The sequence below is a fragment of the Convolutriloba macropyga genome, chromosome 5 (genome assembly GCF_964194025.1).
Source record: "Convolutriloba macropyga chromosome 5, txConMacr16.3, whole genome shotgun sequence".
Taxonomy (NCBI): Eukaryota; Metazoa; Xenacoelomorpha; order Acoela; family Convolutidae; genus Convolutriloba; species Convolutriloba macropyga.
In genome coordinates this window covers 76,473,873-76,490,243 of record NC_134472.1, presented here as the reverse complement: position 1 = coordinate 76,490,243, position 16,371 = coordinate 76,473,873, and the positions used below count along the sequence as shown (strand labels likewise).

Below are 16,371 nucleotides of genomic sequence, written 5' to 3'. Positions count from 1 at the left end.
TTTGATCTATTTGAACTCGAACTTCAATCGATCTGTGAAGTTGTCTTTTACCCCTCTTGATAATTGTAAATAATAGTTGTAGATTCATTTGTAGTTTTTCGCTCTTGTCATCTTTAGTTCTGAGTTAACAACACTTACCGGGACCACAGACTGTGCGAGAGAGTGTGTTACAATGCATTGTGTATACGTAATGCATGCTGAATTAAATGCAGCTTCTGTTTCAACTACTTTCGTAACTTTCGGTTCAAAATTGATGTTTTTTTCACAGCGTAGAATATTTTATATTGTATAGCCTAGTTAGAGCTTTTTGTTGAGTTCTTTTTGACAATTTTGAACTCTGATCTATCAATTGATATCATCTAGTGAGGAGATTGGAGGAAAGAGGGAAAGAGGGAAGACTGATTTGATTGGCTGATTCATTTGAGATTGTTGAGTCGTGAAAGTTCTTGACACACTTGAATCGACAAAAGCAGCCGCAGATATTTGTGGATAGTTGGCACTAGTTAGCTTAGTTACTGTTTTGGGAATGGCGATGATTGATACCAAGATTGAGTCCAAGACACCATTTGTCACTGTCAGATATGGAGGTGAGGCATTATATGGAATTTTGATTGACGCTTATCTGAAAAGTTTTTTAGATAAGGGATGTACAAGGGTTATGATAATAAAAAATTTCAGTTTCTGAAATTTATTTCTGAATGAATAAGTTTTCTGGCGCTGTTTTTACAACAAATATGCTTTAAATAAAAAAACATAGAAAGAGAAAGCACCAGCGAGTTTTCTATAGGGCCACATGGACAGTTTTTCAGTGTCTCATTCAAGAAAAAAAAACATTATTAGTTAAAACGTCTAGAAAAAAATTTAAGTGACCTTTATTCAGTTTATAGCAAAAAAAATTCTTCCGAACTCGGTAAACAACCTCAGCGAGAGATTCCTGCCCTATAGAAACAAATACAAGCTAGTATGAAGCTCAGCGTATACCATCCGAAAGAAATGATCATTTATGACAAAATAATTATTCAATTTTTCGCTCTCAAACTTCCTAATTTGTAGTCTGTTAAAACTTAAACTTGTCTGATAAATTTTGTAAAAGAATATGATTCAACAATAATAAAAGAATATGCCTCCTACAGAAAGAAATTGAACTTTGTTTATTGAAACCTTATCAGGGACACACAAACGGATGGGAATAGCTTTTGCTCTTGTTTCAGTATGGCTGAGAGTTTGGAGTAGTGCTAAGTTTGCTCTAAAAAAGATTTGAAATTAAAAAACGCTTTCCTTTACTCTTGTCTTTGTTCGCATTTCGAAGCACACGTATAGAGGACAATTCTTGGCTCTTTTTTAAAATAGTTTTCTTGAATATAGCAAACGGAACTTTGTTTATGTTAGAAGAAAACTTGTCAAAAATTTTTTGGATATTTGAACCTGGTTTCTGTATTGTAACCCCGGAATATGTGCCGTAGATAAAGATTAGGCACAATATCACCGTTTAACACAAAGTCTGAGACCTGTTATAAATTCTCTGCAAATTAAGATATTTGGCAGCTTAAAATAAATCCAGAAACTTGTGGAAATGTATTTTCATCGCGTTTTGAGTGCTCTAAAAAGTTCAGCAGCTTGTGTTTTGCTTTTTCAAATTGAATAGTTCAATAAAATTGATTTCTACAGAAATTTTCCATTATTCGAAAAAACTTGATTTTGTATACATCGAGTTTGAAGTTTTTCGGTGGTTCTTTTGTGTAATTTCACGGTAAGTTTGAAAATATCCGGCGTTTTCTATCTGATGACGTCTTTGTTTTTTTATCTAAAGCATTAGATTAATCTTAATTTGATCTGATAGCAAAATCTTATGCATAATGAAACTTCATTTTTGAATCAATGTCATTATATTTTGCGGATCTTTTCTGCTAGCGCCGCCAGCCTTATTTAGCCGTTAAATGTGCACCCCCCAAAATCTAAGTTTTCGCGAATTGTGAGAGCCATATTTGCATTCCATTGAAACAAGATTTTCTAGGTAGATTGAAGGCACTTTTAGAATTGTTTCCTTGAAAATTTTTAAAAAATCAAGCCCTTATTGTAGCCGATAAAACCAAAAATGATCTAATACCAAAATTTTTATTGTTGAGTTTTGGTTGAATACGTAATACTTTCAAATCATAGCAGTGCTAGCTTTTAGTAAATGCATATTGTTTATATATTTGTTCCGACCCTCTTGAGGGGGGAGGAACTATATACTCAACTGGGTTTTTTTTTTTTTGTTCAGTGAATTTTCGCCGCTCGATATATTCATCGTAGAGAGTTGAGACTGGTATCATTAGAAAGCTCGTCCAGCGTAGAAAATGGAATTAAAAAGATTTTTTTAATTTTCGTTTTCTACAGGGAGTTATCGAGGCTTAAATTTCTGAGAAAAGAAGAGTGAATTCACGTTGTTTTTATTCACATTTTCCGGAATTTTTGCCTAAATTTTCGTCAATTTTGCTAAAATTTGTTATAATTTTTAAGAATAGTGTCGTTGATTTCATTTTTGAAGACGAACAAGCATTTTTGATTGTTTTGATTTAATTTTTTGGTCAAAAAATCTGGATAAACATTTCAAAATTTAGCCTTTTTCATCAACAACAGCACGAAATAAGCTACTTTAGTCCACTTTGATTAAATTTGCCTACAGTACACCTCCAAACAACACTCATACAATCTTTGTAGACTCAGAGGGGGGCTATTTCTACTTCAGAGTCCGCAGAGAGTGCCTTGTAGTTAAAACTTTGCCGTTTTTTGCTAACTTTACTCGTTGATTATCAAAAATGCAAAATTTATTTTGAGTTTCAACTCAGAAATTATCTATATCTACAACATTCGAAAAATCAATTGTTCTTAATGGACAATAAGTATTAACAGGGGTAGTTTTGGGCCATTCTTGGACTGTTACAATCCAAAAAAAATCGGGTTGTAAACAGTCGGTCTTTTTTTTTTAAAAAAAAAAAGACTTTTTTTTTTAATAATAAAGAACAGAACATATCAAATCAAAGCTCAGGAGTGATAGGTCCAACCAATTCGCTTGCAAAACAGCTCCAGGCTAATGCATTTAGTTTTTTAATTGAAAGTTTATGGTCGTTTCTTTTTTAAAAATAATTGAATTTTCAATAAATAATGGCTTAATTAACTTTTCCTCTTTTTTTTTCTTAATTTGTTCAACTTCCAGCTTAGTGTCAGCAAAAAAAGACTGCTTCTTCTTTCTACTGAGTTAACATTTATTCTCGGTTGCAGTTTTAAGCCTGAAATTATTGTTTTCTGGCTTTGATACTACAAGATTTTAGATTTTTGTTTGTTTTGATATTTGCCAGTTTTTCATGTTTTCTAATTTTGTCACATTATCACATTATTGACAGTTCTCATGTCACCTTATTAGCATTCAAATTAAAGCACAATTAAACATATTAAAATCTTGAAAGATATAAATCATCGTTTTAATGGCCTCGACGCCTCTTTCTTGAAGAAATCAATTGAATTTTTTAATTTTGTCTTAACTGTCATTTATACTTTGTCGTTTCGGTCGTATGAAATTTCCTGTTTAGTGATAGCTTTCATTGGCTTTTCAAGGAAGAAAAGAAAAACCGATATTTTGATATTAGCAGATAGCTGATGGCTTTTATGACTTTCAAACCCATCGTTTTCCAAAATTAAAAATTAACTTTTTTAACTTCGCAATTTTGTTCTTTTTATGTTTCTTTTTGTTACCTAATCTCGTTAGTTGATTACAGGTCAAATATGACATTATGGGTGTCAAGGGAATAAAAGGGATTAGTGTCCAAAAATCTTTTTTTAAAGATTTTGTTATGACCTTACTGGCTTCGAAACCGCTTTTTCACAAAAAAAAATTAAATTAATTTGATTTTTGTCATATTTGACGTTCTTTTTGTAGATGCAAGAAATATTCTGGATAATTACAGGTCTCGAGGGTTTCCTTTTCATGAAAAAACGACTATATTTAAATAGCTCTTTTTGTAATTAATGCCTTTCATGACATTGAATGTAATTGTTTCGAAAAAAAAATTAAAAGTATTACATACTTTAGCACTTCGCTTTTTTGTCTACTTGTTACCTAGTCTTACTAATGAATGGCCACGTACTACATTATAGCTGTTTGAAGAAGGCGCAATCAAATATATTTTGAGTGCCAAAATTTGGCTTGACGGTTTTGACAGCGTTTTCTGGCAAGTTTCAATTTAAATTTTGTTTGTTCTTTGTTGTTCTTTTTAGCCGCTCTAAAAAATGAATAAGGTCAGGTCTTAATGCCCTTCTAAAGAAGCAGTGGTAATCGCAAATTTGTGGTAATATTAATTTATTCCTAATGGTATTTATTACTTTGAAGTTAATTGTTTCAAAAAAATAAGTTAATTTTTTTTACTTTTCTGTTTTTGTTCTTTTTTGTATAATTGTTACCCAACCTTTCTATGGACTGGTCGCATATGTTTTCTGCTGATTTTTAAGTTATTTTTGATTAGTTTCAGGTTTATCTGACGGTATGTTGACTTTGTTATTAAATTTAGTTTTTAAGAGGGACATAAATTTTTTGATGTAATTAATGTTTGTTGTTGTTGTTGTTTGATTTTGCTGTTCGTTTTGACTCGCTTTCTTAATATTGACATATTACAAAAATCTAATGCATCAATTTTTACTCCACTGAGTTATTTGTTTTGGAGGTTATCTTATCGTTCATACAGAATTTTTTGAAAAAGTCTTGGGCTTTTTTGGGATTCGCAAAAAATAATTTTTGGGTTTTTCTATCTGTTCCTCATTTGGTAGACAATTATGCCAAAATTGTGGATGGGCGGGGTCGGAACCTTATGTGCCATTGCACATTACCGAGCCGCCTTGTTTCACGTATAAGATTACTTTAGCTTTAGCTTCCTTGTGAAAAAAAACGATCAGCGGTACATCTATTATAAATCTAAAATTATAAAAACTGGAATCCAATTTGTGCAAAAATGTTCGAACGCTACCAACAGCATCGAACGCGTTTTTTAGAGATCTGTAAAAATTGAGATTTTTTTAATGACCAGATTCCATATTCGTGTCTATTTGGTTCTAACCGTCTATTTGGTTCTATCGGTTTGATAAAATTTTAATTTTATTCCCAATAGTTTTCTGGGTTTCAAGATTTCGACTTTTTGATGACATTAAAAAACGGCGCCCTAGTGCAATCCGATTAAATTTTCAGTGTTCAGGCAAATTATCCAAAAGTGTCCAAAGAAGCAAAATTGTTTTGAGTTTTGATTAAAGAAAGTTTCAAATTTGAAAGTTTAATCAAATTTCTAGCCAAAAAAAGTCGGATCAAACAGTTGAGCGACCCTCTTCTATCTTCAAATTTATAACCAATAACACTTTCGTTAACATTTTTAAGATATTTCAGCTATATAAAAAGGTTAAATCAACGTAATATTTATCTTGACTTTACTTTAACGGGTTTTTTTAAACTCAGTTAACGTTCTTTTGCCCTAAACTTGTTTAGTGATTGCTCACTAGTGACTTTAATTTGAATGTTGCGAAATATACAGTTTTAAATGAGTTTTAAGGTTCTGTTATCTGCTGTTCCTTATACGATAATTCCAAAAACCTCGCCAGCCCTTTGCAAAATGGTGAGGATTATCCTATTGTATCCGGGAGCGCATGAGTGTCATGGCCGTGGACAGTTTGTTCGCTATCTTGGTCCAGATAATATTAGCTTATCTAAAAAGTTGTCTTATCCTATCACCCAAAATACTGAGATTAGTTTGTAGAGGAGGGAGATATTAATTTAAAAAATATTTATTGATGGAAAAATTAAATTCCATCGAGTCACTCCGATCAAACCCACTACTTAAAATAAGCAAAGTGTTTGTTTGGGTGTTTTTAGACAACAAAGAGCTCATGATCAACACAGACTGTATGGTGTGCAATATCATTGATTTCATCAGATCTCGCACTGAGCACTACGACTGTGAGTTACAAATTAACTAACACTCATAAACATCATCTCCAATGCTCTCGTCTTAAAATCAGCCATTAAAATTTTGTAGAGCAGAAAACTCTTAAAGCAATTATAATAAGATTTAACTTTTATTTCAAAACTGTGTACATTTGTATACGATGTGCATAAGACCAAAAGTCAGATATGTTTGAAAGAAACCGCAAGTTAATATAAGTCAGTATGAATATGGGTCGAAGAAAAAAATTAGCTCGATAAATTACTGTTTTAATTTTTTTTACAAAATTGTTTGAATTTTATTATTTCCAGTTTGTATAGAACCGTGAATTGTCGGCCCAACCGCAAACATAATTTGAATGCAATTTGAAGGTTCAAGTACATTAAGATCATGCCAGCAGTTCTTCACTCTATTGCTGCATGTTGATATTCAACCCCAGTCATTGTGGGACGGTTATTTTGAAAGAATCTAGAAAGATAAAATTGCGGGTCTCGCATATTGCAAGATAACATTTGGAGTTCGACGAATGGGGAAGTATTTTGTGTTATATTGCCCCCCCCCCCCCCCCCCCCCCCCCCCCCCAGTGTTTATATGACCCGCCTGTTACAAATTATATGTTGTTATATAGCACGTTACAATGTAATAAAATAGCACGTGCATCTGGGGGTCATAAAAAATTTATCCTCACTAAGCTGGGGGGGGGGACAGAATAGATCCCAATATTTCAAGGCACTCTATCTTAACACGCTTATTAATTTCAAAGATTCAGTTCCTATCTCAAACTCGAGAAAGAATTTGTAGACGAAATAAATTGTAAAGACAGAAATTGCTGTCATGTATTAGTGGACCTGGATCTGGCTACGGAACAGGGAGAGCTGAGAGGCATTTCAATGGAGGACAGGTACTTCAAACAGGCCAGCTCATTCTTACCAGACAGGGAACAACTCATACTTATCAGGGTAGAGAGTAAGTGTCGCACTATGTCATACTGTCCTGTGCCCATGTCAAAGACTTTGATCACAATTGTTCATGGTCGGACCCCTTTCGACCGAAATCATCAGACTCACACAGGCCCACCCGTATAATAGAGAATATGATCTGGATCTGTTTGAATTAGACTTCAAACTCAGACTAAAGACTTCGGTGTAAGAAAATTTACTTACCTGAAGTTGACGAAGTGATTTTGAATGAAAGTATCTAATGAAACCAAATCAATTGAATCAAATGTTCGAACCAGAATTTATCTTTGTGCACAAAACATTAAATTGTACTAAAATTCTACCTTTCCCATCATTGATGAACATAAATCAACTCGCCAATCCCCCCTGTAGATATCAATGATACGCTCTTGGGTTAAAAGCACCATGTTAGGTGTGTTAGGTGCAAAGATGCACTAAATTTGTCATAAAATGCGGGGGAAAAAAACTTCCGTGGCATCCGTTATAATTTTAGATATTAATTGAATCTAGACTCAAATGAAAAAAGTCAAAATTTTCTTAAGGTGACTCTCTGCGGAGAAGTGCATGCAAAGTTTACATTTCCTTCCAATTATTCAATTGTTCTCAAGTGTTTAAAAAACTCAAAACGACCAGAAAAAACTGAATATAGTGGGTTGAGTTATGAACTTCACGTAGTTATAAGCATCTTTTACTAAGTAAAAAGGAATTAAATTCTCGAAAAAAGAGAATAACAAGACGATATTTTACAGTAAAAATCAGATAGTTACAAGAGAGATCTCATTATTAGATAAAGATGATGATTTCTGGGGATAAAACACGACTAAAAAAACAGCTGTAAATATACCCATTAACAGAGCGCAAAAGTCGAGATAAAAAACAAATCTTATCACCAATGTTTATAGTGGGGTCGCAAGGGCTACCCAATATGATTTGCTTCCACAAAATTGCTAGAATTCAGTGGCAAAGGATACCAAATAAAGAATGCATTTGCACATTTCTAAGAACATATTCACACTTTCCGTTAGTATCATAATCATCAAAATATGCTGGGAAAAATTTACATTGAATAATTTAACTCTGATTATTAACATCCTCGGATTATCAGTCTAAACCGAGTATTGATTCACAGCACCAATTCCTGAGGATTAAAATCTGTCAATTTTGTTTACCTGAATCAGTTCTTGACCAACTAAAACTTTCTAATGTTTCTAACTAAGTTTGAGACTGTAATTTGAAGCAAAATTCTAACACCCCCACTGAGATTATTGTGTAGAGTCTGCTCCCGTCCAAACTGTTATGAATGTTTCCCTTCGATACGGGTAAATATTTTGTGAAGATTTTCGCTGTCTTTTTGTCAGTAGGAAGGTAGTGAATCGAAATAGGCTCATTTTCCGTTTTGTACCAAATGAATTGAATTTTTGTCTCAGTTTGTTTGCTCCTCTTGTGCATGGCTGGGTTTCGGCAAAGTTTGATACAAGTCTGGTTGATTTCCCAATTGCTATTGTATGCTTATCTTGGCTGCCAAAATCCTGTATAAATTGCTTCAAGTACAGTGCTTCTTGAACTGCGGCTGCTATTTCCTGATATTATGCATCTGATGAAGAAAAAAAAATGTGGCTTACCTTTCCACAGTCCAGCGTTGACTTTGAAAAAGTAGCCCGTCGTCGATTTTTGTCGTTCACGTCGCCAGACCTGAATGCATCAATTTGTTTACCTAAATCTTAACTAGCATCGTTCGAAAGAATGAGTTTTAAAGCTTTTGAACATTGAAGATATCGCGACACTTGTTTTTCGCACAGCAGTGTTGGTTGGTAGTTGCATTCAAGTGTCTGGACAAAATGTTGACTGAAAACATGATATCTGGCATCGTTTGGGCCAGATACAGAGGTGATCCAACCCAGCTTCTGTAGATCGTTTGATCGACGTCTTCAACTCACTTCTGTGCTGTCTGAAGTTTCTGTTTCAAATAAGTTGGAGTCCTCTTTTCGTCTGATTTTGAGGCCCTGACTCTTGTAGTTTACCTCTGTATTCCATGTGGAATGTTGCTGCCAGTGAATTCTATAGAGCAGAGATCACTGTCAGGCTTCTTGATGCTACTTGGATGTCATGAACCAAGTCAAAGATGAAGGTGCGACCATCTGTCTCTGCTCTCAGTAACAAGTAAGGATCACTACCGCTTCTGTTGAACCCCTGTCTCAAAATGAAGTTCGGCATCTCCTCGTACCACTTGTTAGCAGCCTGTTTCAAACCATATATTGATTTGTTCAGTCAGCTTAGTAGATTCTCTCTGTCTGATCCGCTTGATCCAATTTTACCACTCTGTCCCTATTTCCCTTTGTAGAACTATTTTCCCGGTATGACATCCTCTTCTGTTGGCGGTCTCACAAGGTCTCAAGAGTCGTTGTCTCGGAGTTCCTCGACCTCGCCCTTTGTTGCCTGAAGCCACTGGTTTCCAATCATCACGTTGCGTGTTTTTGTAAATGTTTTGGGCTCCACGTAATCACCTTCAGTCACATATTGATGAGTCCTGACTTCTCCAAAAAATACGAAACTTTTCTTGCTCTTTCCCCTTCTCTGTGCTCTACTCTTTCGGTCTGCTCCAGTGGATCTTCATAGCAACCAATTGTTTTTGACTTATTAACAAAATTTATTAACAAAACTCAACAAAAAATTCGATTGTTTCAATTTGAATTTTTTGTTATTCTGAGAGAAACAAGTTTGTTACACAGCAAAGCTGAACAATTATATATCAGGAAAAATTGAGCAAAAAGTAATGCAACGGCATTCTAGAGTATAGCTGATAATACAATTCACAAACCTTAACTGAAAAAAGGCAATGTTAGGACAGATTTGAAACCGCTGAAACGAACTGGGCGGTGTAAAGTTTTTCTTGACTTTAATAGGAGAGCAGCAGTTACATTATAGCCGTTGATAATAGGTTTTTGATAGTGCTTAAATGAACGGCGGTGTGTTGACAGAGATCAGAAGTATAGTTTACCAATTATCGTCTTAAGTGAATCGGAATCTTTTCCGGAACAAAACGAATTTTTTTTTGTAAGAACTTTACTAATATTTGGTATAAAAATTTTCGTATTACTTTTAACTGTTGTTCTTGTGACTTTTAAGCGAGATCTTATCCGAACATTTGATCCACCCACTAACAAGTTCTTTCAATACAGAAATTGAAACTCCATACTAACTATTATGCATATAGCATATACGTATAGACAAAAAAATGAATCAAATGCAATTAAGAAAAGCGTAAGGCGATTGCTCCAATTACAGCACAGGATGTCTGAAACTTCGTTAAACTGCCCTAATTTCAAATATGAATTGTGTTGCCATGTGTAAGTGCTCGTAGATTGGGGGGGGGGGGGTGAACGCATTTGGAATATGTTTTATTTATTAAACATTTCGAAAGCCTGAACGGATCTTTGTCCGTTTTCCACCCCTCCCCTCCAGTACGCTATAACCCCCCAGTTAAAGAACTCGTGTCAGAGTTTGAAGTAATTAAACTCTCATTATTTACTCCTTAGGAATGGGTGAGCAGATGAAGAACAAGGCCAGATACCTTCCACTGCTGCACGACTCTCAAATCATCAACGCATCATTCCTCAGTTAGTAATTCAGTCTTCGCCTGTTTTTTTGGTACGGTAATTACGTAAAACTCTATAGGAAAACTGTTTTTGGTTTACGGTATGGATTGCGAATTGGTACAAGATAAAAAAAATTTCTTTTCAAAAGAAGTAAATTTAATTTTTAACCCTCGGGGTTAATTTTTGCAAGTCAGAACAAATACAAATTTACAGGTCCTATTTGTTGATATTTGTAATCAATACATAAATATTCCGTTTCATATCGAGTATGTTTCACATCATAAATATAATTGTCGAACATCATGCAGGTATTTATTTATTTATTTATTTATTTATTTATTTATCCTTAAGGAAGGACTTTATTAACTCGTCCGTTATTCCGTAAACTTCAAAGAGAAAGCATTGTTTTAAATTATGAAAACTACAGAAGAAAAAAACAATTTTTTATGTTGGAATTTTTTCCAGCTAACTTGGCAAAACACGGACCCGACAGCAGGAAGAACTACAGGATGGGCAAGTACCAGTTACCGGGAACCAACTCCAAAGACGATTCCAAATCTCAACTAGCAGGAGGGTCTGGTTCAAGTAGGCATGTCAATGGGGGCACAGACCAGACAGACGGCAAGTCTAGGAGGACGCCAAAGAGCAGAGAACGAACCAATAATAAATAATAGCCATCATTAGTTCGATTGTAAACTGAATTTTGTCTGTTCAATTAAAAGTATGTTCATTTAAAGGTGCGCAAGACTTTTAACCAGAAGCTCAACTTAAAAAAAGTTATAAATTTTCCCGTTTTTGGTTATAACAATAGCTTCTTTTCGGCCATTTAAATGTAAAATTAGTTCTCCTTTTGGGCAAAATTTTGAATCAAATCCTTTTCCTTAAGTTGAAAATTTCAGAATGTCTCCCTTCCCCTTTACGCCGCAACACATTGTCCTCATGATATAAAACTGTCTCCAAAGAATAACAAGGAGCCTCGGTCATGTGCGATCGTACATAAGGTTCCGACCCCGCTCATCCACAATTTTGGCATAATTGTCTATCAAATGAGGAACAGGTAGAAAAACCCAAAAATTCAAATATTTTTCAAAAAAATTGGTGTATGAACGAAAAGATAGCCTCATAAGCAAAAAATTCAGTGGAGTAAAAAATGATGCATCAGATTGATAAGATATGCCAATATTAAGAAAGCGAGTCAAGACGTACAGCAAAATCAAACAACAACAACAACAAACATTAATTACATCAAAAAATTATGTCCGTTTTAAAGAACAAAACTTAATGACAAAAACAAAAGAAGGTAAGATAAAACTGAAATTAAACAAAATAACTTGTAATTTGCCAAAAATGATATAGGACGAGTCCATAATAAGACAAAAACATTAAAGTTGAAAAATTCGCTTATATGAAAAAGTCGAAAAGAAACAGTTAATTTCAAAGTAATGAAAACCATCAGAAATCAACTAAAATACCTTTTTGGTTTGAAATTAGCAATGCCTCAATAGAAGGGAAATCAGAACTGTCAGTATTCAATTTTTATGCGGTTGAAAAAGAACAACAAATGGACAACAAACAAAAAATCAATTAAAATTGCCATAAAACACTCTCAAAGCCGTAAAGCCATACTTTGGCCCTCGAATTTTGTTTGATTGTAGCTTCTTCAAACACCGATAATGCATTATTCGACCTCTCTTTAATGAAACTAGGTAACAAGTAGACAAAAAAGTCAAAATTAAATAATGCTTAAATTTTTTTTGAAAAAGTTATTTCCTAGCCACGAAAGCCATTAATTATAAAAAGAAATAATTAAATAGGTATGTCAATTCCTCCAAAGGAAGGATTTGAGACCTGCAATTATCAATAATATAACTTACATCAACAAAAAGACGTCAAATATGACAAAAATCAAAAATTATTTTACTTTTTTTGTGTAAAACCAGTGTTGAAGCCTGTAAATTCCTAACGAATTCTTTAAAAGCATCAGATTAAGTGACAACAATCCCTGCTGACACCTACCCCTGCCAGCAATAATGTTATATTTGGCCTGTGATTAACAAGACTAGGTAACGGTAACAGACAGACAATAAAAGGAACAAAATTGCGAAGCTAAGTTTTTTTCAAATTTTGCAAAAAAAAGAATTGTTTTCAAAGTCATGAAAGCCATCAGCTATCTTCTAATATAAGAATATCGGTTCAAAATTACAACTAATTTCAAAAGACAAAGTAAAAACGACAGTTAAAGGCAAAATTAAAAAATTCAATTAAGTTCTTGAGAAAGTAGTGTCGAAGCCGTAAAAAACTATAATCAATATCGTAATGATATTAATTTTATCAATTTCAGCTTATTTTGAAATCCAATAATGTGAAATATGAACTGTCAATTACGTTATATTATTACAGATCTAGAAAACATGAAAAATGGGCAAATACCTGGAAAACTGAAAAAAATTGTGAAATCTAGTAGTAACAAAGCCAGAAAACAATAACTTAGGGCATAAAACCGGAATAAAGATTGAATTTCGTAGTTTGAATTCAGTGGACAGAAGAAGCATTCCTTCATTGCTGACACTAGGCTACAAGTTGACCAAATTGAAAAAAAATGGAGGCAAAATTCAATTAGCCAATTTTTTTAAATCAAGTTTTTGTAAAGGTCAAAACGACCATAATTCTTCAAGCAATTAAATAGAAAAATTTTTCTGGAGATAATTAGGAAAACAATTGGACCTATCAGTAGTGAGCTTCGATTTGAAGTGTTCTGTTACTTAATTAATATAAAAAAGATCAAAAGTTTTTTTTAAAAAAAGACAAACTGATTACAATCCGTATTTTTTTGGGATTGTAACAGTCCAAGAGTGTTCTGGAATGAACCCTGCTATTATCGTTCGCCCATTTAGAACACTTAAATGTTCGAAGGTCAGAGATTTAAATATTTTTTTAGTTAAAAATTCAAAAATAAGTGCTGCGGTTCTGATAACCAACAATTAAAGTTAGCAAAAACGGCAAAGTTTTAATTACAGAGCTCTCGCAGTGGATTTTGAATTAGAAATACCCCTCTATTGAGTTTGTAAACTTTGTGTTAGTTGTGTTTGGGTGTAAACTTCCTGAACATTTAATCAAAGTGAACTAAAAAAAAACTTATTTCGTGCAGTTTCGGATGAAAAAGTCTGTATTTTGTGAAATATTTAGCCAGAATTTAAAAAAAAAATTAAATAAAAATAAGAGACAATATTTTTCGTCTTAAAAAATAAAACAAACAGCACTTTCTTGAAAAATTTTAACAAATTTTAGCAGAATTGGAGAAAATTTTAATCAAAAATTCTGAAAAATGTGAATAGAATCAACGGAATTCACTCTATTTTTTCAAAAGTTTAAACCTCGATAAATCCCTGTAAGAAACAAAAATCAAAAAAATCTTTTGAATTCCATATTCTACGCTGGACAAGCTTTTTAGTGATACCAGTCTCAACTCTTTGCGGTGAATATGTCGATCGGCCAAAATTGTCTGAACAAAAAAAACCATTTGAGTATATAGTTCCTCCCCCCTCAAGAGGGGTCGGAACAATTATGTCCAAAACATTCAAAAAACAATGAGATAACTCTCGGCCAATCCGCATGCTTTTTTATTGCCTGCAAGAGACCACATTGTGGAGTGACGAATGGTCGTGAATTTGCATTAGAAATACGTTATTCTTATTTTAAAAAATAGAAGAGACGCAAACGTTTTCAAAAAGAGAAACCACATAGAATTGCAGCTGTGTTCGGCTTTGTTTCTTATTTTGATCTGCCTTGTCGGAAGTTTTCAAAAATTGCCAAAACTCTCGAAAACAGCCTAATCATTTGTATCTAATTGCGGTAGTTTTATGATAACAAAAGTTTTAGGTTCACAATTTTGAGTTATCGGGTGTTAAGATCTCCGATGTTAACTTAGATCATCCTTCCGAAAATGAAATTTGATAATCACCCCTTACGTCGCAACACTTTGTCTCTATGGGATAAAATTGATGTCTTTAAAGCATACTTGAGTGCAACACTTTATTAAAAAATATTGAAATACCTATCTGCTAGTGATTTTTTGTGGTTTCATAAGGCTATTTTATTACTTATCATAACAATTTTGAAGAAAATCTGTTTTTGTTTTATTGTTGCTTCGAAAAGTATTAATCTTTTCGAAGAGTTTTTCAGAGCATTTTTATTTAGAAAATTCTGCTAATGGTCACTAAAAAGTACTGACTTCAAATGATGAAATAATTTAAAGAAATATAAATATTGTTATATTGAATTTTAATGGTTGTAGTAGCATATGAAATTTTTTGGTTTCATTCTAATAGGAAAGACCCAAAAAACAGCTCCTGAAATCCGAGTTGTATCTTAAGCTTTTTTCAGCAAAAGAGTGCTAGGCTTTGTAGTTATTTACGACAAGCAAAAGTATTGTATTTTATTGTTAAGACCAAATTTAGGAACAAAATTCAACTAGTACATTTCTGAGACTAAATAACTAAAGAAAACACATTTCAAAGCAACTTATTGTTGCTTCGAAAAGTATTAATCTTTTCGAGGAACTTTTCAGAGCATTTTTTTTTATTTAAAAAAGTCTGCCAATGATCACTAAAAAGTACTGACTTCAAAAGATAAAATAATTTAAAGAAAAATAAATATTGTTATATTGAATTTCAATTGTGGTATTTAAATAAGTTTAATCATATGAAATTTTTTGGTTTTCATACTGTTGATTTTTAATGCAAATTATTCAGTCAATCAGTAAAGTATTGACGATGAAGTTGAATGAAAAGATTTAGCCTCAGTTTTTCAAAACAACAAGGAGACACAGTAATGTGCGTTTGCACATAGTGTCGATCCCGCTCATCCCCATTTTTGGCTTACCTGTTTAACAAATGATGAAGAGATAGAATTCAACAAAAAAGTTGAAATAAAAGTAGACAAAAAAACAAAAACTGTGATATTGAAAAAACTGTTTTTTAAACAAATGTTTTCGAATGATTAATACCATTAGATTTTAGATTTCAACTGAAATCTACAAAGAAGTTTTTGTTCAATAATCAACCATATGAAGACGTTGAGACCTGTCTTCATCCAGAACAGGTCGTACGTCTACAAAAACAAACAAATGTACGGACGAAGTACAATCAATCATATAAATTTGGCAAGAAAACGGAGTCAAAGCCATTAAAAACTATGTATTTCAAAAAAAATAATAAGTTGCCCTTTTTTTGACTACCAATAATGTGACCTCTGAGTATTGCGAATAAGTATCAAGTAGACAAAAAAAACAAAATGGCAAGTTAAATTTATAATTTTTTTCAAAAACAATTAAATAGCTACCAAAAAACATTAGCAATCAACTGAAGTAATTTAAGAAACTCATTTAATTTTCCCCTCACATTTATCAGTATTCGCAATGTCCTACGTCTACAAAAAGGACGACAAAAAAGAGAAATATCGAAAATGTCGCGAGAAACCGAGGGGGAAGCCGTTAAAACAAAAAGGAATGTACAAAAATCATTGGATATATTTAATTGTGCCTTTTGTTAATGCCAATAAAGTGATATGCAATCTGTAATTTTTTGAGAATAGGTAACAAGTAGACCAAAAATTGCAGCAAAGTGCAAAATTGAAAAGCATGTTTTTTTTGTTTTCAAAGTCACGAAAAAAGATTAGCAATGCACTAAAATCAGTAACTAAGGTCCTTTGATCATCCATAGGAAGCCATGAAGAACTGAAATTGTCAAGAATTTTTTATGCGATAACAAAAAGAACGGCAAAAACAAAAATAAAAAATTACAATAAATTCTGCAGAAAGTTGGTGTCGAAGCCGTTAAAATAATAGTCTATTCA

General features: G+C 33.0%; 1 protein-coding gene across 1 annotated transcript; it reads left to right on the top strand.

Annotated features, from left to right (window-relative positions):
- The first annotated feature begins 219 nt into the window (after positions 1-219).
- LOC142340271 (uncharacterized protein CXorf65-like) lies at positions 220-11,258 on the top strand. The gene is made up of 5 exons (XM_075390846.1): positions 220-587; positions 5,894-5,977; positions 6,807-6,929; positions 10,459-10,539; positions 10,984-11,258. The coding sequence occupies exons 1-5, from the start codon at positions 527-529 to the stop codon at positions 11,187-11,189; spliced, it is 555 nt and encodes a 184-aa protein (XP_075246961.1). The 5' UTR covers positions 220-526; the 3' UTR covers positions 11,190-11,258.
- Positions 11,259-16,371: the final 5,113 nt, after the last annotated feature.

Bases quoted from the DNA above. Each gene is read 5' to 3' on its own strand.
- LOC142340271 (XM_075390846.1), top strand. From the start codon at position 527: ATGGCGATGATTGATACCAAGATTGAGTCCAAGACACCATTTGTCACT. The intron at 588-5,893 runs GTGAGGCATTAT...GGGTGTTTTTAG, and splicing joins TGTCACTGTCAGATATGGAG to ACAACAAAGAGCTCATGATC. The intron at 5,978-6,806 runs GTGAGTTACAAA...GTCATGTATTAG, and splicing joins TCGCACTGAGCACTACGACT to TGGACCTGGATCTGGCTACG.